Consider the following 23,574-nt stretch of genomic DNA (forward strand, 5'->3'; position numbering starts at 1 on the left):
AATACTTTTTATATGTTACAATAAATCATTTGCAGCTATAAATCTGGAGATGTTTCAGCTTGTTTTGTTTCAGGAGGAATTTCTTAGGGGCACTTGGCCTACACCCTGTTTTTCTTCTAGAATTACCTGCTGTAAGGTCTGAAAAATTTTCAGTAAACAGATTCTGGCACAAATCAATGTGTCCTTTCCTGGAGAGGAGAAGAGATGGCTCTCTGGCCATGTCCTAACACCAGCCTGTCCTTATTTAAGAGGCACGAGTGTCTGTAGTCTAGGTTGTTTTCAAATTTAACCCATTAAACCAGTTAACCTTATTTCGTATGTGACAAGGGCTTTGATGTGGACAAGATGAGGCACAAACTTTTCATATAATTTCCACATTTTTAGCAACAGGTTTTTTTTCTCCAACAGTTTTCATCATAAAAGGTGACTAAACCAGCAAATGAGAAGACAAATCACATTGAAGAACATGAGCTATTGAAACTTACTTTTTATTATTTTTTCCAGTTACCCAGCATGCCACAATCTGATTGCTGACCTGGATGGAACAGAGTGAAATAAATGATTTACAAAGAGATATTTACATTCATCTGATTTAGACTGAATATGCCACAACGCACCACGACCTTCCCCGGGTGACACCGCCTCAGCCTGCAGGGGCTGGTCCTCCTCAGCACGTGCGCCATCCCTGCACGCAGCCGGGCTGGAGCTGGAGTCTGACTCCAGATGAGCAGAGCTCCTGGTGTATGTTTTCAGAAATGGCTTGAAGTTACGTGTTTCAATCTGCTCATTCGTATGCTAGGTTATACATATGATTTTCAATAAATGAACTTTTTAAAGACTTGAGTTGTAATGTTTCCTTTTTATCTTGTAGTGATGAACAAAACACACCAAAAAGGCACATATTTTAACTAGGCCAAAGTATATTAAGGACCAAACTTTTTTTCCTGCCATTCATTTTTCTTTTCATGATCTATATATCATCCTTCACCTTTAATCAATGTCCCATCAGACTCCATTTTATTTATTGTCCTAATTTGTGTACAATCAATCAATCAGGAGACACCAGGAAGCACTATGCATTACTCTTTCCATTCTGTTAAACAACGAAAACAGACAAAAAAGCATCTTTGGCTCGGTGGTGTCAGATTTTTTTCTTCAATATGCAGTATTTGAGAGGAGCCTAAAAACGTACTTAGTGAAATTAGAAAATTTACTTAGAGTATATCAAATATCTGTACACAGATAATTATTTGTCTAAAATAGTATTTCTACTATACACAGTTAAGCCCTCAAATGCTTTAAAGTAATAAAAATGGACACTGGACATACTGTGTTGTATCTGAGAATGACAAACACTAAAGGCAAGGCTGCAGTTGGGACAGGTCCCTGACCTTCAGCTACCCTGCTTGGCCAGCGAGCCGTCATCCTCATCCCCATCTCAACACAGAGCGGATGTCACCACACGCTCAGCCTTGCCTCTCAGAAGTGGTGTGGACTAGGCTTTGGAGGCGGTGGCGTGATCTACACACACAGACCATTCGAATCTCTTGAGCGTGTAAAAGGCTCAAGCCTGAAACAGTAGAACTTCTATTCAGATTCAGAAGTTTTTCATCAAATGTGCTAGACATAAAGGCTGTCACATAAGATATTTTAATTGTCCTTAATTCTGTTTTAGATATACTGTGAATAAATTATACAATATTCTAAAAATAGCACCTTTAAAGAATTATAGAGGTCACTTTATTTTAGCCTCCTGGATCTGTCAACCCCAGTGGTTTTGAGAGAAGAGCACATGTGAGAATGCTCTCAAATTTGGCTGTGTGACGTACACATACGCGCTTGACTCACTCTGGTCCCAAAAGCCATTCCTCTGTCTGGCTTCATCACAGGAGCAAAGCCAAGTTTCTACAATAGTAGCTTTATGAGGTAAAATCAGAAAAAGGCCCCATCCAGAATGATTCAACGTGAAGTCAGACTGCAGTCCAGCCGTCCTACCCATCTACATCACCCGTGTCGAAGTTTATTTGCCATGACATGTTAGAAATACACTCTAAGAAAGGAAGTATGCAGAGCAGTACATTATCAGGAAGACATTAATGACAAGCTACATTCCTTCAGATTCTGGGTCCAAACCATGTGTTGTATAGATGATGAGGGTCTGAATGTCTCCAAGGTCTGAGACCTCCTCCATCCCTGGCTTCACAGAACATCCATCCTAAATCCAGTGCTGAGAGTCAGCGTCTCCCCTCGGAAGCAGCCCTTCATCAAAGTTTGCGTAACCGCACTACTACCATTCCACTGAAGTAAAAATGACCCCCTATGTGTGTTGGAGCTACAGGGAATTTGTATATTTTCCTGTCACATTTTATACAAGGTAGGTTAATACCAGCTGGGGCTATTAAAAATCTGTTTTCATTAAAGAAGATTTAATTTGGGGGGATTATAGAACCACATCCAACAACAATAAACAGAGAAGTAGCAGATTGACATAGTGCTTTATTTAAGCTGTCTGCACGAAGGAAAATCATGTTCATCCCTATCATATACGTGTAAAAATACTAAGGATGTACAGTGTACAAAAACAGTTTCTCCTAGTTATTTCACATCCTCGTGGGCCATATACTTAAGGAAATAGACAGTTTTAGTATGACCAACAGTAAGAGTAATACAGTTTCTTGGGTTTATAGTTGCATCTGCTTAAAATCCTTAACCAGATGACTAGATCTTGCACAGATCTAATGAAAGAACTAGCAAGGTCAAGAAATGTCACAAACTATAAAGCTACAGGGAGGTAATTCAATTACCAATTTAGAGGTTTTCTTTTTATTTAAATAAATACTTTACATTTCATGCTTGCCTGTAATGCACTACCAGGAGCAAGATGAGGAAATTCTACTGTGGACAGTACAAACAGTAGCAGCAAAGTGTGTACGTTGAGGTGTAATATAGAGACCCTGCAGTTAGTAAGGAAGGCCCTTACTTTTGTCCTCTAGGAGAAGCAAGTGGCCCCTGCAAGAACAGTCAGCTTGAAGAAGCTGGAAATCAGGGATGGGAAATGGAAAACAATACTTGAATAATGCTATGTAATTAGTGTAGAAAGCAAAGCTGAGCGTGACCCTGCCAACAATCCAAGCAGAAATGGCCAATTTCCTCCAAGATGGCTGCATTATGACAAGAAGTCAAGCTTCATGACAGTTAGTATGGGCTGGAGTCTGCGAAGTATGAACTGTATTCTCATAGAATGATTCCAGGTTTCAGGGTGTTCCACCTGCCAGAACCCAAAACTACAACTATGGGCGACACAAGGGAAGTTTTAGAAATCTCCCTGTACACACATTTCTGGTTTTCTGTCATTCCTCCATGGCAGCTGACAGATCTGGAAGTGAAAATAGGGGATTCTCAAAATCAAAGCCAAGAAGACACCTTGTGTGACCCCAGTGGAGTCTCAGAGGCTGGAATGGAAGTGACTGAGCCCCAGGCGTGGCTGGGGACTGAGAGCCAGTGTGAGGAGTGGCCCGACTGGGGCAATGTCAGTGCCAGTCATTACACTTTAGGAAGTGTCCTTGGCCAAGGTCACGGGAATCACTTTAAGATCTGGGGGAAAAAACCAAAACAACACAAAGCTATGTGCTTAGTGTGCGGCGCCATGTAAGCCATGCTTTCCCTCCAGAGGAGTGAGTGCTCTGAACATCAGCCAGTCTCAGCTTTCTGCTCCTCCTCTCACCTGTTTCTTTCTTCTATAATGGATGCGAGACAACTTAAAGAACATACCTTCTAGTCTACTTTTTTGTCAAAATGAAACATTCAACATAATTCCAAGTGAAAAAAAAATTAACTGTGTGTAAGTAAGAATGAACTACCATTTACTGTAACTTCCTACTCAATACTAAGGATGAACTTCACTCAGGTAGAAACATGAAAAATAAGGATAACATTGATGTCTGAATATGTCTTAGCTGCCTTAGTAAAATGCCCTTTAACCCCCGTCAGTCCCAGTGGCCCACCCACTGCCAGCAGTGGTTTCATAGCTATAAATCCACACTTCCAGCGTCAAGAGGCTAAGACATCTGCATATGAATATGATTCATCCTACTTAGAAAGTCACTTGCTCTTTCATACAACGCAATCATAATACTGCATCACGCTGTCGTCTTCCATTTGGGAGCTGTCAGAGAGTTTAACTAAAATCCATTTTCATGGTCACTCCACGGAGTGGGTGGCCGTCTGCTTGCCGCAAGAATGGCCCCAGCCCCTAGGACTTCATAGGCTGCTTTGGAAATTGTCAGCTCCTAGCACCAAAGGGTTTAATCTGAAGATCATCATTAATGAAGGAGAAAGATGAGGTTTGCATACATGCCCCCTTTCAGTGAGAAATGTTGGAATCTGGGGACATGAGTATATACAGAAAAAGAAAAGCTGGAGGTGTTCTCTTTTTTTGTTGTTTTTTCCCTGATGGCTTAATTCAGTGATAAATGTACCATGATCCCAAGAAACACACCAGGTTCTTAGCCTTCACTGCCCACTTCCTAAATCCTCAAGATGTGTTCATTTTGCCATGTAAAGATCATTTCTTATCATCACTCAGGTCTCAATTTTCTTCATTACTTTTTGTTGCCAGGTCATCATAATGTTTCAATTCTTCAATGAGCAAACGTCAACAGCTATTTGTTTCATTAACCCCTTGGCATGGATAGTTGGGGATTTTCTCATTTTCAGTACCAAGGGGTTAAATGACAGCATCTCTTCTCCCAAAGCCAAATTCTAACCAATATATTCCATTTCAGAGCCTTATCGTTTTTTAACAGAGGAGAAAAAGTGCATGATTCTCATCAGCGTGTACAATCCTTGCACATGGGTCAAAAGAAACTGCAGTAAGTCTATTTTATATAGGTTGGAGCTGCGTTTGCTGACATGACATACAATTCTCATCACTAAAAAATAAATACTACTGCAATATAAACAAAATCATAAAAGGACATTCAAAGTTTTAACATCTGAGAAAAAGCTAATTCACGTAGAACTGAAAGTAAAAAATTAAATAAGGCAAACACCTGTTTACCTTGGTGTACAAATTTTGGTGAAAAGCAGTATCATTATACCTGTCTACATTCTTCAGCCATCAGAGGTGATAAATGTCAAGAAGGAAAAAAGGTTTCCAAGCACGGGGGAAAGATGCTCTCTGGCGCAAACTGTTTCATAAGACCCTGTAAGTGACCTTGGCTGTGCATGTGCCTTCGTTTCTTGGTAGAACAGTGTTCACTGGCTCATGATTGCCCGGGAGTCTCGACATCCACATGTGATATGGGCTTCTTCTACAGTATCCACCAGGAATTTAAAAATATATATATATATATCTATATATCCCAACAGTTGTTCAGTCCTTCTACCAAATGCTTCCTAATCAATTCCAGCCACAGCTTAGTGATATACACCTACTTCACGCATGGATCTGATGTGCTTTACATATGCACGCCACCACCCTTCCACAATTGCTTGTTCTGAATTGATAAACTATATCTTCTTAGTCTAGTTAGATTTTCTCTTCTAGAAAGTTAAAAAATGTACCTAGAATCAGTGTATCTCATTTAGCCTTCACTGAGGGAAAAACTCAAAGATCAAAAGATGACAATTGGTGCACAAATGAACAATGGTGGGCTCATGACTTCCAAAGGCTGGAAAATTACTTCTGAAAGTTGCTATAATAGTAAGACAGTAGCAGCAACAGCATGAGACCTTAGACTGAGATACAATTTCATGCAAAAACAAAAACTGGAGTGTATTTGCGTGTATGTGTGTTTTCATGAGGGTGAAAGGTGGCGAGGGGTGAAGACCCTTGGCTGGTCTGGGATGTCGGAAGGTGCCCCTGCTATGTGTAAGAGCTAGGACTGGTGATGTCCAGGAATCATTTTCAGTAATAAATTGAAGATGACAGTGAAGTAGCAGAATGAAAGAGACTTATTCTCGTCCACTTGCAGAGTAGGAAAACTGAGGGAAATGCGGCCGCCTCTCATTGTCCATGCAGTCCATACCATCCTCATCATCTGTGGGCAGGAAACAGCTATTTTAATTTTACATTTATTTTTTGCAACATTATCTCTGGTCTATGTTTTGTAAACTCTGAACATAGGAAAGATGAACAGAGGCAATAGCTCCTATAAACTTGTGTTTATCGATAAGCTATACAGTGCTTATACTTCCAAAATCATCTGATTTTCATAAATACATAGTCTATGAAGAAATAATACTGTAGAATCATCTCTAAGACATCAAAATTTCAAGACTCAACTCAATGAAACAGTGAAAACAGTGGTATTGAAGAAAACAGAAGTGTTTAAGAAGGAGCAGTCTTCAGTAACCTTTCGTTTCATGTAACCACATATATCAAAATTGCAAGTCAGTGAAACCCACAGCATCCAAAGTCTGTACAGAATCCATCATCAAATGTCTTCAAGTGCTTGTATTTTTTCTGTGTGAGGCTTTCAGTAAAATTGTAAAATAAAGCTTCCTATGAAATGTTATTCAACATCTAACATCTGGCTTAACTCACCTTTCCCAATTTCCCTATGTGAAAACTTTAGCATGAAGGGGCTAAGTGAAAGAAAAAGAGGGAAGGATGTCAACGTCTGAGGCCTGGCTCATCAGGAAACAACCGAAGAGACTTGAAAGGCATCAAAACAGGCCGCTTACAATCACAGTGTTCCTCCTCTCAGCTTTCCTGGTTTTCTCTATTTCAAAGATCACAGATGATCAGCACCCTCTTCTCCTAAGTGTCCTGTGATGACAGTCCTGTGCTGTCGGAAGCTCTTCCTGATATGTGGCCACACGGTCAGCCACTCAGTCAACATGTACTCCCACACATCCGCTCTGGGCTGAGCACCCATCAGGCCCATGGACCGCAGAACTCTGAACAAAGTTCCCAAGGACCCCCTGGACTCACAGTCTCCTGGGGGAGGTGCTCCACTTTAAATCCCCCATGCTCTCCTCTAAGCTTAATTATATGCTGTCCTGCAATGGAAATCAGTGAATCTTTCCAATACTCAACCCTTTTCTCTTCAAGCAAAATAATTCAGTTTCCTCAAACCCATATAGGAAGAACATTACCAATTTTTAAAAAATATTCTAACCTCTCCAGGGAGCATCAGCTGGACGTGGGTGTAAACAAAGAAAGCATATAGGCCAGATCCCACTGCACTGAGGCTCTGACTCTGTCACCCTGAAGAGGAGGATGCTCGGCCTTTGTCTGAAGAATAAACACTTCCATTCTTGTCTCACTGTTTTTCTTTTCTGTATCCCATTCTTAATGCAGAAGATTCTAAGAAATGGGATTCAAGCTGGCATTAGCCCAAATGTTTGACCTCTAATGTCTCAGAAGATATCCTTGCATTAGGTAAGATTTGGGGCTCCCTGCTCTGTGGAAGACACTGAACTCGGAGGCCCTCTCTCCTTCAGCAAATAGACCACTGGAACTGCAGTCGGCATTGCTAGAAGGTATTGAGGTTTGGGGAAATCTCTACCTCCTTATAAAGTTATTGGTTCCAATATTTGTACCAAGAAAGTCACATGCATCTTTTAGATCAAATACCTTCAGCAGTTTTTCCAGCTACAGTAGAAACGGAAGGAGCTGGGAATGATGGTGTATCCGTGGTTGAGCCACAGAGTATAAACACTCTCTAGAGAATACAGGCAGCTAAAACCTTCATGTTCAGATTCTGACATGTGCCAATCACATTTCAAATAAACAATTTTCCTCACCAACAGCTTTATTTTGCTCAGTGTTTCTGCACAGCAAACATGCAGCTGGCTCTGGACAGCAGTGGGGAGCCTGGTGCTTGTCCTGCTCAGCCAGGAAGGGCAGGAGAGCTGCCTGGGCTCCCTGCCTGGGCTCCTGGGGCCATGACCAGGACTCACTCTAGCCTGGCAAGGTTCAGCATCCAGGTTAGCCAGACGCTCTACAGGGGCAGGTGCTGGACACTCTTTTGGAAGAGGAGGGACTCTTGCTGGGTGTCAGCTAAGAATTGAGAGGCAGCCTTCACTCTCACTTCAGTAACACATTCCTCGCAATTCTGAATCTAGGAAATTTCACAGATATCCCTGAGGGCTCCAATCCTTGATATTCTTTAAAGCCAATGATCCCCCTCCATCATTCCAGCCCTTTTCTGTTGGCAGGCTTGGTAACAATGAGGTGTGAACATCTGATCATGGCCCTAAAAGAGTTGAGAGCCTGGGCAGGATGGTGGGAGGGGAGCTGGAGGAAGTGGCAGCTGACTCTGAGTCGGAGCCTGTCAATGTACACAAGTTAGTTCCTGCATGAGAGGCTGTGCATAGGGAATAGTGATGATAATGAGCATGAACTATGTTTTTCAAAAACACTTATCTGGAAAAAGAAGACCATGATCAACTCTACATGAGGAACATCAGTTGCCTGATTTTCTTAGAACATTTAACAAACGTCATTATATGGCAGTAAAAGTGACCAGATCTCAAAGAAACCCTCTTTTTCTGTAAGGGGAAGGCAGAGGACCATCAATGGCAATAACGAAAGATGACACATTCCCAAATCTGTTCCATTATTAATGCCAGTGAGGACAATCTGGCATGCCACTGCAGCTGTTTGTAGAAAATGGGACATTTGCCTTTCTAACTGCTGATGTGTTCTGAACAGTAACTGTACTCTGTTTTCTACAAGCAAGGTGGCAAGTGGGAAGACAACTGCTAACGACGGTGCTACCCTGGACTTGGACCAACGAAACCTCTGTGTGTTAGCAGTTAGGGAGCTGCAATGGTTTCTTACCAATTAAACTATTCAAAGCAGCAAGAAAAAGGTGATGTTCAATGTAATCACCGTTTTAAGGTTTCACTGATTCTCATTTTTATCTGCCCCTTAAGGGAATCTAGGATGGATCCAGGAACTGTCAAACTAAAAACACCGCCCCTTTGCCCTAGAACAACCCAGAGGCTGCAGGTCAGCGCCATCGAGGCCGCTCCCCTAAGACAGGAGGCCCAGGGCCCCGTGGCCCCCAGTGCGGAGCGCTGCGCGGTGCTGAGCCACACACACAGACAGCAGGAGCGGCTGCTGAACAGAGGAGCCTGCAGATGCGTCGATGCTGGTCTTTGCCTGGGCACACTCTGCTGAGCTCTGTCATCCGACTTTCCTTTCTACAGAGGCCTGGATCGGGAAAAACACAGGAAGTCCACAGCGCCCTCCCCACCCCTCAACTGTGGGGTGCCCTGTCAGACACAGATGACACTGCTGGGCTCTCGCTGCCATACTGTCCGGGTCCCAGGGGCAGGGCAGGACCACACCCCATTTCTGACACCCACAAAAGCCAGACTTTTCTTTAAACACAGAGTCTTGCACTGTTGCCCAGACTGGAGGGCAGGGTTGTGATCTCAGCTCACTGCAGCTTCCGCCTCCTGGGTTCAAGTGATTCTCCTGCCTCAGCCTCCCGAGTAGCTGGAATCACATGCATGCGGCCCCACGCCTGGCTAATTTTTGTATTTTTTTGTAGAGAGGGGGTTTCACCATGTTGGCCAGGCTCATCTCAGGCTCCTCCTGACCTCAGGTGAGGCGTGCACCACTGTGCCTAGACAAAAAGCCAGACTTCCGTGGGCCAACAATTGCAGGCGGATTTTGAGAACCATCTTGGAAGTTACTACAATGTACAGGCTTCGTAGGTATCTCTGTCTCAATCTAGAAGTGAACCTATGATCATTTAAAGACACCAAGGTTGTAGGGCTTTTACAGCATGACCCATGTCTGAAAGGACATATGTTATTTAATAATGGAGTTGCTGTCAGTGGTAAAATATGACATGCCAGGAAAAACATTCTTGATGGCTTTTATACTGCTGATTAATGAAGCCAAGGAACTAGGTTCAAATTATGTTCTAGAAACTGTGCTGGGGGACTTCTAACACTTTCTAACATTTCAGTCTCATTTTAGAAGTCCTAGAAATTGAGCAATAAAATGCAAACTAACGACAAATTCTCATCAGGACAAGTGCCCCGTGGGTGTGGTGTAAGGAATAAGGCAGGTAAGATGAATTTCGTAGAGATTCTGGTCCTTGAAAGCTAGGGCTTTGAAATTCAAGTCAATCATGAAAAAATAACTAAGAGGCATATACAACAGTTTCTAATTGACCTTATTTGTAACCAAATCCATTTTGATTTGCTCTGGTCTTTCCAGTCCCACATTTCCGAGCACAGCATTAGTTGGCCCTGTCCGCCGGCCCTCCACTATGCCAGCCCTCCACTACGCCGCTCCTGCAGCCAGGCGCTCGCTGGGTCGGGCCTATCGTCCCCCGAAATGGACTGGACCACAGCACACAGTAATACTATGGACTAACCAATCTGGTGCTTGAGCAGAATTGAAAATAGGGTGATTCAAATTTGCAGAGCTCTCAGTGCCTCTCCTAAATTTCTCAGGCACACAGGAGGCCAAAAACAGGCCACCGAGAGAGGATCAGCCCTGCTCCCCACTTCTGCAGAGGACAAAGTGACCGGCCATCGCCCAGAGCTGTACGGGGCAGAGGCAGGACATAAGACGGGTTCCCCAGGTCTGAGTCCTGGGCTTTTTCAGCCTCACTCTGGGTCCCAAATTGGGATTTCACTTTTAGCTTTCTGAAGTAAAATATCTACTCCTGATATGTTAGAGCCTTCCTATTTCTATGACTTCCAAAATAACGTATTTACTTGCTCTAAAGAGTATGCAAATGCCAAATGCTCTATTTAAGAATAGAAACTTTCTCAAAGAGGCTGAGACTGAGGACAGAGACCTGTCAGGACCTTCCCAATGTCTGCTTTGGATATTCAGAGGGGAGGCAAACCTGGGTGTCCTCCCAGCTCTGAAGTTCTTAGGCCCTCACCATATTCTGTTTATTTATGTGCCTAACAAGTATTATTGAATATGCACACTGTGCCAGGCATCTAACCAGGAGCTTGGGCTAACAACGAATGAGACAAACTAGATCCTTCCTCTCCAACCCACTGCACATTAGTGGGAGAAAGAGACACTAAGCAAACAAACAGAAAAATACCAGCAAGTAAAGGTGCCAGTGTAGAGAATGAAGGGTGGGAGGGAGTGTTGTCAGACTGATGTTCTTCAGACTAGGAGGTCAAAGAAGGCTCTCTGATGGAATGACATGCAAGCTTAGAGCTGAAGGACAAGAAGGAGCCGTCCATGTAAGATCAGGGAAGAAGAGCATTCCAGGCATGGACACCATAAATACCGTACCCAGAGCCTGAGGCATGGTGACCTGTGGCATGTTCAAGGTGTGGCTGGAACCCAGGGACAGTGGGGGAAGATGGAGCAGGAAGAGGTCAGAGAGGTGGACAGAGCCCAGATCAGTCAGTGCTGTGCAAACCAGTGTGAGCAAATTGGATTTAGAGTGCAATGGAATGGCACTGGAAGGTTTTAAGCAGAGGAATGGTGTGGTCTGATTACAGTTAGGATTATATCCAAATGAAAGGGCCTAGCAAAGGCTCTATGGCAGGAACTGCCCATGGGCGGATCCAAAAACTCACTGGTGTTACCCAGCATTTTGGACAATTCTAATGCCACAGTCCATGCTGGGGACAGAGGCCAAGGCCTATGCCCATTATTTCTACTCAGCCCTGAGCTACTTGCCCATGACTCCACAGGCTTTCCAACACTGTCTGTCAGTGACTCTTAGTGATTCTAAAATTCTAGCAATGGCACAGGACTGAGTGGAAACTCTGCCTCACCACAGGATAGACCATGAGTAGCTCACTTCAATGTACTGATATTTCACAACTTAGACTGGACATCGGTCAAGTTGGTAAGCCCTGCTCCCTGACTATGGCTGATCCAACTTCAGGACCTGGAGCACCTTAACTTTATGTGAATCTAAAGAAAGAAAAGCACACACACACAATTATATCTTCACTTTCAGGGTGTTCACAGTCCCCTTGTCGCCAGACCATGGTCCCCATATTAAGACCTCTTGGCCCACATGACCCCTTGTTTGCCTCTTGACAGGAGAATCTGTCACCTGTGACTATGTTGGGCACAGCATTAGCCTCCAACCTCCCCTCTCCCGGACACTGAGTCCACATCAGCACTACTGATGAATCTGCCTCCGAAAAAGGAATGAGAAGAGAAGACATATAGGAAAGGAATCGAAAAGAAAAGGAGAGAAAAACTATGATGTGAACCAAAAAATGTGTGACTTGAAGCATCCTTGCAGCCCTCCAAATATTGCCCCGAAACGCAATCGTATTCGCATTCCTAAGTTAGTGATGATACACACAGACCTCTGTCAGCATGAAAATGTTTATCAATTATGTCTGATCACCTTTTCCCTCATTACAGCTCCACTGATTTATGGAATTTCTCTAAGTGTGAGACATACTAATGTATATGAATTGACTTGAAGTGGTACATGAACACATAGTTTTCAGAAATATGTAATTTATATGTATTCAAAAGAACCAGCAAACTAAATTATGTCCTCACAGATAATGCTATTTAACAGAGAGCTAAGTAAAAAGGAGTGACTCTAAGTGAATTTTAAAACTATTAAGTAAGTAGGAGGCCAGAATTGGCAAAATTCTGAAGGCGATGTGGGAATGAACGAAGTCTAGGAAAGAGGGGAGTCTCTATTTCACAGTCCTTTCAGTTGGTGTCAAAAGAATCTATTGGAGAACAGTAAGGAAGGGCTAGTCTGTAATTTCATCTACAATTTCTCTATATATAATTTATCCTACCCAGAAAAGCATTTCTTGCAGTCCTTTGATATTACCTGTCTTTTGATATTTCCACTGGGAACTCAATGTTCTTAAATTCAATTCAATATTCAATATTCTTAAATAGAATGGAGTAAGTCACTGTGGAATTTGATCTTGAAAATATCAGATGAGTTTTTAGAAGACTGTTTTCTTCAATTACATTAGAAGAAATTATATTAGAAATTTATCAATTGCCTTCTAAATTTACTTACATTTTTCAGGTGGTGTTATTGTAATAGTCTGAGCTGTAAATTCTTCATCAAAATATCTAGTATCTGTCTCAGATGTTACTTGAGGTTTAAAAGGAGGTACAAGCTGTAAAAAGAAAGAAAAAGAGTTTTATTAACTGATTTCAATTCAGGAAAATTCCTTTCTGGGAAAAATGCAGAGAGCATGTAGTTAAATGAACAGAACAAAAGTCTACAATGCTGAGTCGCTGTGTAAGGAGGACATGATATTTGGCTTCCCAGTCAATAGTCTAAACAAACCGGTGGGTAATTGGTGGTTCTGTATAAAATCTAATGGATCACGAAAAACAACAAAGGAAAACCACAGAATAGGACGGGAGAGGGATATTGAAAAATCTGTCCTGGTTTTTCCCCCCAATAACAAACATACATGCAAAATCATATTGACAGGGAGCAGTGTGCCAGGACGTGGGCTCCTCTCCGGGCAGCCTCTTTCTAGTACTAGCTGAAGAAGGTATTAACAAAGATACAACTTAATAATACAGCTACCACCAGGGTACGGACGAGAGTGCTGCCTTTCCCTTCGTAAAGAACTACAATTTTGGACTTTGCTAAGAATTTGCTGATAGGAAGTGGGCATCAATGCCCGCCCTGCTCTGGAAAAGGGTTTCTTGGCAGCCCCTGCAGTTACACGCAAATTTTTGCCCACAGCTTTCATCAGATCCTCAAAAGGGACCACAGCCCAGAAGAGATTAAGAGTAGCTCCTCTGGGATTGACAGGGCAGGAATCATCTCATTCAAGTTGCACCTGTGGCAGGCATGGGGGTGGGGGAGGCGGGGGTGGAAGAAAGTCTTGGGGAACCGGAGGTCTCAGGAGCCGGAGCCCTGTGAACCTCTGCTGGTTGGGAGGGAGAAGAAACTAACATGAGACTTCTGCGTCTCGGGGCTCTAGCCTTCAGGGATAGGTGGAACCCACAGGTTCCTTCTAGCACAGGATGCCCAGAGCCAGAGCATTAGGGTCAGAGTATGTGCTCTGCAGAGCATCATTCAGAACAGGGGATGCTGCTTTAGAATACGGTTCTCATGGGGATAGGAACATGGCAAACAGAATGACAGAAATCAGCATGTTTTTTTTTTTTTTTTTTTTTTGAGACGGAGTCTTGCTCTGTCACCCAGGCTGGAGTGCTGTGGCCGGATCTCAGCTCACTGCAAGCTCCGCCTCCCGGGTTCCCGCAGCATGTTTTATACAAATTTTACAGAAACAAATACACAATTGGCTTGAGATCAGTGCATTTTCCCACTCTTTCTGTCACCAAATTTATGTTAAATAATAAGGCGAAATCTTTAAACTATTCTCTAGACAGAACTATATTTTTAAGAATCGTGGGATGAGCAGAATTAAAAGCAGGTTTTCAAAATAAAGGACCACATTTCAGTTTATGGTGCATGCTACAAAGCATTCTTAATCTCTTCTTTTTAAAATTCTTTGTTTGCCCCCAGCACACAGCTATTCTAAGGTCTTCATGACTGTCAAGCTTTGAGGATGAACCAACTCTACATTCCACTGATCAGCTGGTAATGGCTACTAATCCCTGACCTGAAACAAACTCCTCTGCTAGTGGTAAGCAGAGCCTGCCATGGTGCCAGACCAAGTTTCTTTCTAGCTGCTCTGCTGGCTCCCTGGACATGAGCAAGCAGGTCACACCACTGCTAGAAACCCTCCCTCTGACTCTCGGGCTAAGTGCACTGTCTTCACCAGCATCACATATCACATGCACATGCACGGGGAACACCAGAGGCGACAGAGGCTGGAACGATTTTTTTTTTTTTTTTTTTTTTTAAGAAAACCCAGGGGTAATTGCCCCTATCTGACAGGAAACTGGAAGACTGGAATTCTGGTTGGGTTTTTCTGATTTACTATTCTACAGATGTTCACAAAATAGGTCTTTATCCTTCCAATCAAAAGTTAACCACAAGAAATTCCTGTGGCTGGAATCGGCTTCTCTTGGGCACTAGGAGTAGGTTTTGCTTACCTCTGCTCCCCCCTTTTCATCTGGTTCTTTGTGATGTCAGAAATTTAAAGTTGCCTTCAAGTTAGGGGAAATTTGTCCTTTTAGATGAGAGAATGATCATCTGTAACTTTAACAAACTGAAACCTATCTTAACAGTTTTCAAAAGATTACAGGAGAGCTTAAAATAGTCTCTGTTTCAAATGCCACATGTACTGAGGACTTTCCTGACCACCTTCTTATATTAAACAGCTATCCTCCCCCTCACTTTCTATCTTCACATTGCTTTTTCTTCGAGACTTTGCAACATCTGATACACAGGCACGTATACCACATATGATATACGTAGATTTGTTTGTTACTGTCAATGTCATCATCAATAAAATGTAAGTTCCACGAGGGCAAGGACTTTAAAAAAAGTTTATTGATGAGTAATTAACATAAACAGCCCACGTTAAGAATATACAACTTGGGCTGGGTGTGGCAGTGTGTGCCTGTAGTCCCAGCTACTTGGGAGGCTGAGGTGGAAAGATCACTTCAGCCCAGGAGGCAGAGGTTGCAGTGAGCCAAGATTATGCCATTGCACTTCAACCTAGCCTGGGCAAAAGAGTAAAACCCTCTCAAAAAAAAAAAAGAAAAAAGAAAAACAGGCAGCTGATATGTTTTGACATATGTATATACCCATGAAACTGTCACCAAAATCAACATGGTGAAAACATCTACCACTTTAAACGTCTTCTTGTGCCCATGTGTGCTTCCATCCTCCCATCCCCTGCAGGCCATGACTGGCATACTTTCTGCCATAACTGACTTGCTTGTATGTTTAAGAATTTTATGCAAATGAATCATATAGTATGTACCCTTTGTCTGTCTCGTTCATTTAGCATGATTACTTTGATATTCATCCATGTCACCGCAGGTATCAATAGTTTGCCCACTTTGCTGGGTCATATTTCAGTACACAGATGTATCACAATTGACCCACTGATCTGTCAATGAACATCGGGGCTGTTTCCAGTTTGGGGCACTTACAAACAAAATTGCTATTAACTTTTACGTCCAAGTCTTTGTGTAGACATATGATTTAATTTAGGACAAATACTAAGGAGTGGAATGGCTGGGCCATATGGTAGGTATACATTTGACTTTTCCAGAAACTGTCAAATTGTTTTCCTTTATGTTAAAAAACAATTCTAATTCCTAATTCACTCAGAGCGTTTCATTTTTTGTTTAAATAAATTTTTAAAAGGATGAATTTTTCTTGATTTTTTTTTTTTGCATCATTTGATATAATCATTTCCTTCTTACTCTGTTAATAGGTGAACTATAGTGATTGGTTTTGAATGTTAAATCAATCTTTTATTCCTAGAATAGACCACACTGTTAGTGGTTCTTTGTATCTATTGTTAGATTTAATTTGCTAAAATTAAACATTTCAGCATATATGTTCATTAAGAATATTGGTCTATAGCATTCTTTTAAAAATCTCTTTGCAGGCCAGGCGTGGTGGCTCAGGCCTGTAATCCCAGCACTTAGGCCGAGGCAGGCAGATCACGAGGTCAGGAGATCGAGACCATCCTGGCTAACATGGTGAAATCTCCGTCTCTACTAAAAATACAAAAAATTAGCCGGGCGGGTATGGTGGTGGGCGCCTGTAGTCCCAGCTACTCAGGAAAATGGCGTGAACCTGGGAGGCGGAGCTTGCCATGAGCTGAGATGGTGCCACTGCACTCCAGTCTGGGCGACAGAGTCTGAGACAGTCTGAGACAGACTCTGTCTCAAAAAAAAAAAAAAAAGAAAAATCTCTCTGCATACTGATGTCAAGTTAGTACCTGCCTCACAGAATGAACTGAGAAATATTCTCTCATCTTCAATTTTCTGGAATAATTTGTATAGAATTGATAATATTCCTTAAATGTTTGGTAGACTTCATTGGTGAAAATATGTGGGTGGGTCTGATGTCTTTGTCAGAAGGATCTTTGTTTTTTTTTTTTTTTTTTTTTTGAGACAGAGTCTTGCTCTGTCGCCCAGGCTGGAGTGCAGTGGCACAATCCCGGCTCACTGCAAGCTCCGCCCCCCGGGTTCCCGCCATTCTCCTGCCTCAGCCTCCTGAGTAGCTGGGACTACAGGCGCCCGCCACCTCGCCCGGCTAATTTTTTCTATTTTTAGTAGAGACGGGGTTTCACCGTGTTAGCCAGGATGGTCTCGATCTCCTGACCTTGTGATCCGCCCGCCTCGGCTTCCCAAAGTGCTGGGATTACAGGCGTGAGCCACCGCGCCCGGCCTTGTCAGAAGGATCTTAACCACAATTATAATTTCTTTAGTAGGTACAAGGCTATCCATGACATCTATTTCTTCTTGGTAATTTGTATCTTTCAAGATATGTGTCCATTTTAGCCAAAGAGTTGAATTTATTGGCATAAAGTTATACATAATGTTTCTATATTATCCACTTAATACCAATATAATCTGTAGCAGTGTCAACGTTTATTATTTGTCTTCTCACTTTTCTATTCAGTCAGGTGAGAAATACATCCATTTTAATGATCTTCTCAAAAGCCCAGTTTTTCTTTCATCAATTTTCTCTATGATTTTTTGTTTCTGTTTCATCGATTGCTATCCCAATCTTTATTTCCTTTGTTCTGTTTACACTGCATTTAATTTGTTCTTGTTTTTATAATTCCTTTTTTGTCTTTCTTAGAGACAAAATCTGACTCTGTCACCCAGGCTGGAGTATAGTGGTGTGATCATAGTTCACTGAAGCTTCAAACTCCTGGCCTCAAGCAATCCTCCTGCCTCAGCCTCCTGAGTAGCTATGACCACAGGTGCGCACCAGTATGCCCAGCTAATATTTTATTATTCAGAGATGGGATCTCACTATGTTGTCCAGACTAGTCTAGAACTCCTCTACCTTGGCCTTCAAAAGTACTGAGTATAGTTGTGAGCTACTGTGCCCAGTCCTAGTTTCTTAACATAGAAGCTAAGGTCATTAATCTTACACTTTTCTTCTTTTCTAATATTTAAAAATATCTTTTAGTACTATAAATTTTATTTAGTACTATAAAGTATTGCTTTAGCTGTATATCACAGCTAAACATGTTGTGTTTTCATTTTCAGTCCATTCAAAATACTTTCTAATTTCCCTTTGATTTCTTCTTTGATCCATGGATTATTTAGTATTTAGTTTCCAAGAACTTGGGGATTTTCCATATATCTTTCTGTGTCTTTTTAATTTCATTTCCTTCAAAGAGAATATGTTTTACAGTAGCTAAATCCTTTAAAATTCATGGAGTTGTTTTGCTCAACATATGGTAGACTGTGGTAAATGATCTGTGACCTTGAGAAAAATAAGTGTTCTTATGTTATTGGGTAGCGTGTTTCATAAATGTCAATTAGATCAAGCTGATTGATAGTATTGCCCAAGCTGTCTATAATCTTACCAATTTCTCTCCAATTGCTGTATCAATTATTTGAAGATGGGTATTGAAACGTCTAATAGTAATTGTAAATTTGTCTATTTTTCCTTATAGTTATATTAGTTTTTGCTTCATATATTTTGAAGTTTTGTTATTAGATGCATAACTAAGATGGTTAATACTTCTTGATGAAATGACTCCCTTAATTATTATGAAATAATCCTCCTTTTCTCCAGCAATATTACTTGCTTTGAAATCTACTTCGTATGATTTAATATAGCACTCTAGTTTTCTTTTGATTAGGGTGAGCATAGTATATAATTTTCTGTTCTATTACTTCTAATCTACTTATATCTCACATTTAAAATTGATTTCTTATAAGCAGCGTATAGGTAGTTCTTGCTTTTTACCAAGTCTAATCTCTGTCTTTCAATTGTGGTGTTTAGAACATTTACATTTAATGTGATTATTGATATAATTAAGATTAAATTTACCATCTTGCTATTTGTTTCCCACTTGTCTCATCTGGAACTTTGTGTTGCACTAATGTGGTATTCCCAACCCCTAAAACAGTCTTTGCCACATAGTAGCATTCAACAATATTTGCAGAATAAATGAATCAATCATTAAATCTTGGAGTGGAGTAAGATGTCAGTGAGCACGTAGCATATCTTTTTAGAGATTAGGAAATTAAAGCTGACACTGGTTAAATGGCTTGCCAAAAATTATACAAATAAGAACTGGAGTGGCAAAAACCTAGGTCTCTTGATCTCAAGGTCTTTCTACTGTAGCATTTACAATGTGAAGGCTTTGAATGAAAACTACTTTTGCTTTTGATTGTTTCTCTACAAATTAGTCAGTCAAGATATTCATTCTGGGAAGCATTATTCCCCCTTCCACTCCCCCTGTCCCTGAAGGTGAAGACAACTCAGTGTAATATAAACATTTGTAGAGGAAGCAAAGACCCTACATTATGTATATGGGGAACGTTGTGGGGTAGGGCTTGTAAAAGACTGCCTCAGTACGGTTGGGCATGGTGGCTCACGCCTGTAATCCCAGCACTTTGGGAGTCTGAGGCAGGCTGATCAGGAGTTTGAGACCAGACTGGCCAACATGGTGAAACCCCATCTCTATTAAAAATATAAAGATTAGTTGGGTGTAGTGGCACATGCCTGTAGTCCCAGCTACTTGGGAGGCTGAGGCAGGAGAATCGCTGGAACCTGGGAGGCAGAGGTTGCAGTGAGCTGAGATTGTGCCATTGCACCCCAGCCTGGGTGACAGAGCAAGACTCCAACAAAAAAAAAGAAAAAAAAAAAAATTGCCACAGTACTTGAACAGAAGCAGTCCCGTAAAAATCATCAGGATGCCCCAACTTTAGATTTCATTACAAATTTCTAGAATATATAATATTCCTGAGTAGTCTTCATAAAGTTTATGGAAAATGTGTATTATGAAAAAACCATGCACAGATTTCAAAAAATTTCTGCACCAAAATTAACTCACACTAACTTCTTGTAACATGTCTGTACAGGATCAAGTTTGAGGCACTAAGAAGGATAAGACGTCAGTTTGGAAAGAGCCCCTGTAAGAGCAACATGAATTCTAAAATCAAAGCAAGAACAAACATTAAATTCGTGGTGAAGCTTGGGTGGAAGAATGATTAAATCACTGATGCTTTATGAAAAGTTATGGGAAGTATGCCCCAAATAAATCAGCAGTCTAAAAATGGGTAACTTATTTTAAAAAGGGACAAGACAATGTGGAAGATGAAGCCTGCAGCGACAGACCATCCACATCAATTTGCAAGGGAAAAATTAATCTTGTTTGTGCCCTAATTCAAGACGACCAGTGATTAACAGCAGAAACAATAGCCAATACCATAGACATCTCATCTGGTTCCGCTTACAGAATTCTGACTGAAAAATTTAAGTTGAGCAAACTTTCCACTCGATGGGGGCCAAAACCGTTGCATCCAGATCGGCCATAGACAAGAGCAGAACTTTCAATGGAAATTTTAAACAAGTGAAATAAAGATCCTGAAGCATGTCTTTGAAGAATTGTAACGGGAGTTGAAACATGGTTCTATCAGTATAATCCTCAAGATAAAGCAATGGGTATGAAGAAGTGGCAATGGTCCAGTCAAAGCAATATTGGACAGGTCAAGGGCAAAGGTCATGGCAATAGTCTTTTGGGTGCTCAAGGCATTTTGCTTATTGACTTTCTGGAGGGCCAGAGAATGATAACACCTGGAGAAAGTTAGCCAAAGCTTTAGCAGAAAAACTTCCAGGAAAGCTTCACCAGAGAGTCCTCCTCCACCAGCATAATGCTCCTGCTTAATTCCTCTCATTAAACAGGGGTACTTTCATGAGCTTTCATGGGAAACCATTAGGCATCCACCTTACAGTCCTGATTTGGCTCCTTCTGACTTATTTTTCCCCTAAACTTAAAAAAGCTTTTAAAGAGAACTAGTTTTTCTTCACTTAAAGACTGCACTGACATATAGGTAAATTACCAGGACGTTCAGCTCTTTAGGGATGAACTAACTAGCTGGTATCATGGCTTACAAAAGTATCTTGAACTTGATGGAGCTTCTGTTGAGAAATAAAGTTTATATTTTCTGTTTTTATCTTTTAATACCATTTTCCATGAACTTTTTGAAGTCCCCTCATATTTACTTTAAATAATAGCTGAACAAATTTCAAATATTATATTATTATAGGTTGAAATGTGTCCCTCCAAAATTAGTATGTTTAAGCCCTAACCCCAAGTACCTCAAAATGTGACTCTATCTGGAGATAAGGCCTTTAAAAAAGTAACTGCATTAAAATGAGATATAAGGGTGTGTCTTAACTCAATCTGGTATCTTTACAAGAAGAGGAAATTTGGACACACAAGTAGACACACTAAGGAAAAACCACATGAAGACACAGGGAGAAGACGGCCTTCTGCAAGCCAAGGAAAGACACCTCAGAAGAAACTAACCCTGCCTGTACCCTGATCTTGGACTTTAGCCAGAAATGTGAGAAAACGAATTCCTGTTGTTTAAACCACCCAGTCTGTGGTATTTTGTTATAGCAGCCCTAGCACATTAATACATTAATTTCCTATTTCAGCTTTAAACCAGAATCTTCATCTTTTCTTTTTCTCTAACCACATCTCTCAAAACATTTCTGTATCAACAGAATGTAAATTCCCATTTAGAAAGGATAGTCATAAATATTTCTGTAAATCTCAGCTACTTTTATGGATCAACTCAATGAATAGCTATAGTGTCATTAACTGCAAACAACGTATTTTTCTGACAAATGCACTAAACTAGAAACAAATCTTTATTTGAAAAACAATTTGCTTTCAGAAAATGTACTATCCAGTGATCTTAAACAAGACAATAAAGTTTCTGGGTTCAAGACATCAATTTCATTTCACTGGAAATATGCAACTTGAAGTCCATATGGTGACAGCAAAGTTGAAGCACCCTAGATCCTTTCCACACTGATCTTTTAAGAAATTTTAAATGTTATGAAATCACTCTACCATTTACTATCTTCCTAAAAGTGTCAATGAAAGAACAGAGAGAATTTTCTGAAGGTTGTTAGAGTAAGTCACATTTGGTATTTCTGGTATGGCTGGAATGACCACACGGGGGTATACATGAACACCAAGGTCTCTGAAGCTAAGAGACTCCACAGACCTTTCTTAGCAACAGGTCACGTGCTACTATCAGATCTCTATATTCTTTCTTCTATTGCTCCTTCCAGGTGCTTAAGAAACAGAGTGGAGAACTGGAAACTTTCTGGGGCAGCTGATGTAGACAGTGATTATGGTATCTTAATTGCCTTAACAACTGTGGTTATTTCCACCACTTTGTGTTGGCTTATAGGGTTCAAAATCAGCGAAAATAGATGTTTGCTGTAAAGAATTGCCAACACTATTGCATGTTTAGATCTCCCAGAGATAGTAATCTGGTGCTGTAATTTTCACTTCTCTGAAACAACATGAGAAAGTAGTCAATCACAGGTGGAGATTCTGGTTTATTTAATTTCTATTAAATACTGGCTTCACGCTTTGTGTATATGTAGGTGTGCACATAGTGGAAAAGCAGGAGTATAAAAGAGGATTTATTTCTAACAAAACTAATGGATATATGGCATACATTATTTAGTTACATTGTATGCTAAGCTGTGCCACACCAGTGAATTCTTCTTGACATAAAACTAGACACGATAATTATATTTCATTTTTACAAAACTACACAGTAATAATTGAAGCTCAAGCTGTTGATCTTGTGCCTATATAAAATGTACCAAGGGGCCCAAGGTATATAACAAATTAATATACCACTATTGTATCATAATAGACCTGCCAAAATGAGTACTTTAGCTATAAAAGACATTAAATGTTTAATTAATACACCTGCTTTCCTTGCTGGAATTCTGAAGCGTTTGTTAACACATGATATGGATGATTTGCATTACTTTAAAAAGTAATCCCCAGAAATTGGAACTTGTATTTTCTTTTCGGTGATACATTTTTCTCATTCAAAAATAACTTCATAAGCACTCATCCTACTGATTGTAGGTCTATGCACAGGTGATGTTATTCACAAATATCTATAGCTATGATACATTATTTGAAGATCTGTTATACCTGGAGAGGATTCACCTATAAATTACAATAAAAGAGCTCTCATTAGTGAAACACTGGGAGCCTTTTTAAAAGGCATGAGAGGGGAACAAAAATACTTTGCATTAGTAGTGTTTCTGGACAAGTTGCATCTATTCTAACTATCGGAACTTCACTAAGAGCCTAGTGAAACAATCTACTTTCTCCCTTCTTCAGCTGATTTTATAGGCACTGTCCAACATCAGCAGTGTGGCAGCCATTAATCACTATTTCTCATGAGAAATATTCAAGAACATGAGCAAAAGTTGAATAAGTATGTAAACTGGGGAGAAATGACATAAAGGCAATTTCCAACTTACAAGCTAATTTTGTTATAAAAGCCTATATAGGGAAGGCTGGGCACAGTGGCTCACATCTATAATTCCAACAATTTGGGAGGCCAAGATGGGCAGATCACTTGAGGCCAGGAATTCAAGACTAGCCTGAGCAACACAGAGAGACTCCATCTCTACAAAAAAATTTTTTAAATTACCCAGGTATGGTAGCACATGCCTGTGATCCCAGCTACTTGGGAGGCTGAGGTGGAAGGCT

The 23,574-nt window shown here is 40.9% G+C and overlaps 2 protein-coding genes across 12 annotated transcripts in view; one reads left to right on the forward strand and one right to left on the reverse strand.

The window, feature by feature from the left end:
• The window catches only part of SDCCAG8 (serologically defined colon cancer antigen 8), a 246,367-nt gene extending 245,529 nt beyond the window's left edge, over positions 1–838 (forward strand). For all 9 annotated transcript variants that reach the window (XM_009196385.4, XM_009196392.4, XM_009196393.4 and 6 more), the window contains one exon: positions 505–838. In XM_009196385.4, the coding sequence (XP_009194649.2) occupies positions 505–527 (23 nt within the window). In that variant the 3' untranslated portion in view covers positions 528–838. The remainder of the gene's footprint in view (positions 1–504) is intronic.
• The window catches only part of AKT3 (AKT serine/threonine kinase 3), a 363,075-nt gene continuing 339,973 nt past the window's right edge, over positions 473–23,574 (reverse strand). For 2 of the 3 annotated variants that reach the window (XM_003893691.5, XM_017958504.3), the window contains 2 exons: positions 12,960–13,062; positions 2,477–6,041 (listed from right to left, as the gene is read on the reverse strand). In XM_003893691.5, coding sequence (XP_003893740.3) covers positions 5,956–6,041; positions 12,960–13,062 — 189 coding nt within the window. In that variant the 3' untranslated portion in view covers positions 2,477–5,955. Of the gene's footprint in view, positions 6,042–12,959; positions 13,063–23,574 lie in introns of all 3 variants that reach the window. The other variant, XM_017958446.3, reaches the window with a different exon arrangement.

This window comes from Papio anubis, chromosome 1, assembly GCF_008728515.1.
Source record: "Papio anubis isolate 15944 chromosome 1, Panubis1.0, whole genome shotgun sequence".
NCBI classification, from domain to species: domain Eukaryota; kingdom Metazoa; phylum Chordata; class Mammalia; order Primates; family Cercopithecidae; genus Papio; species Papio anubis.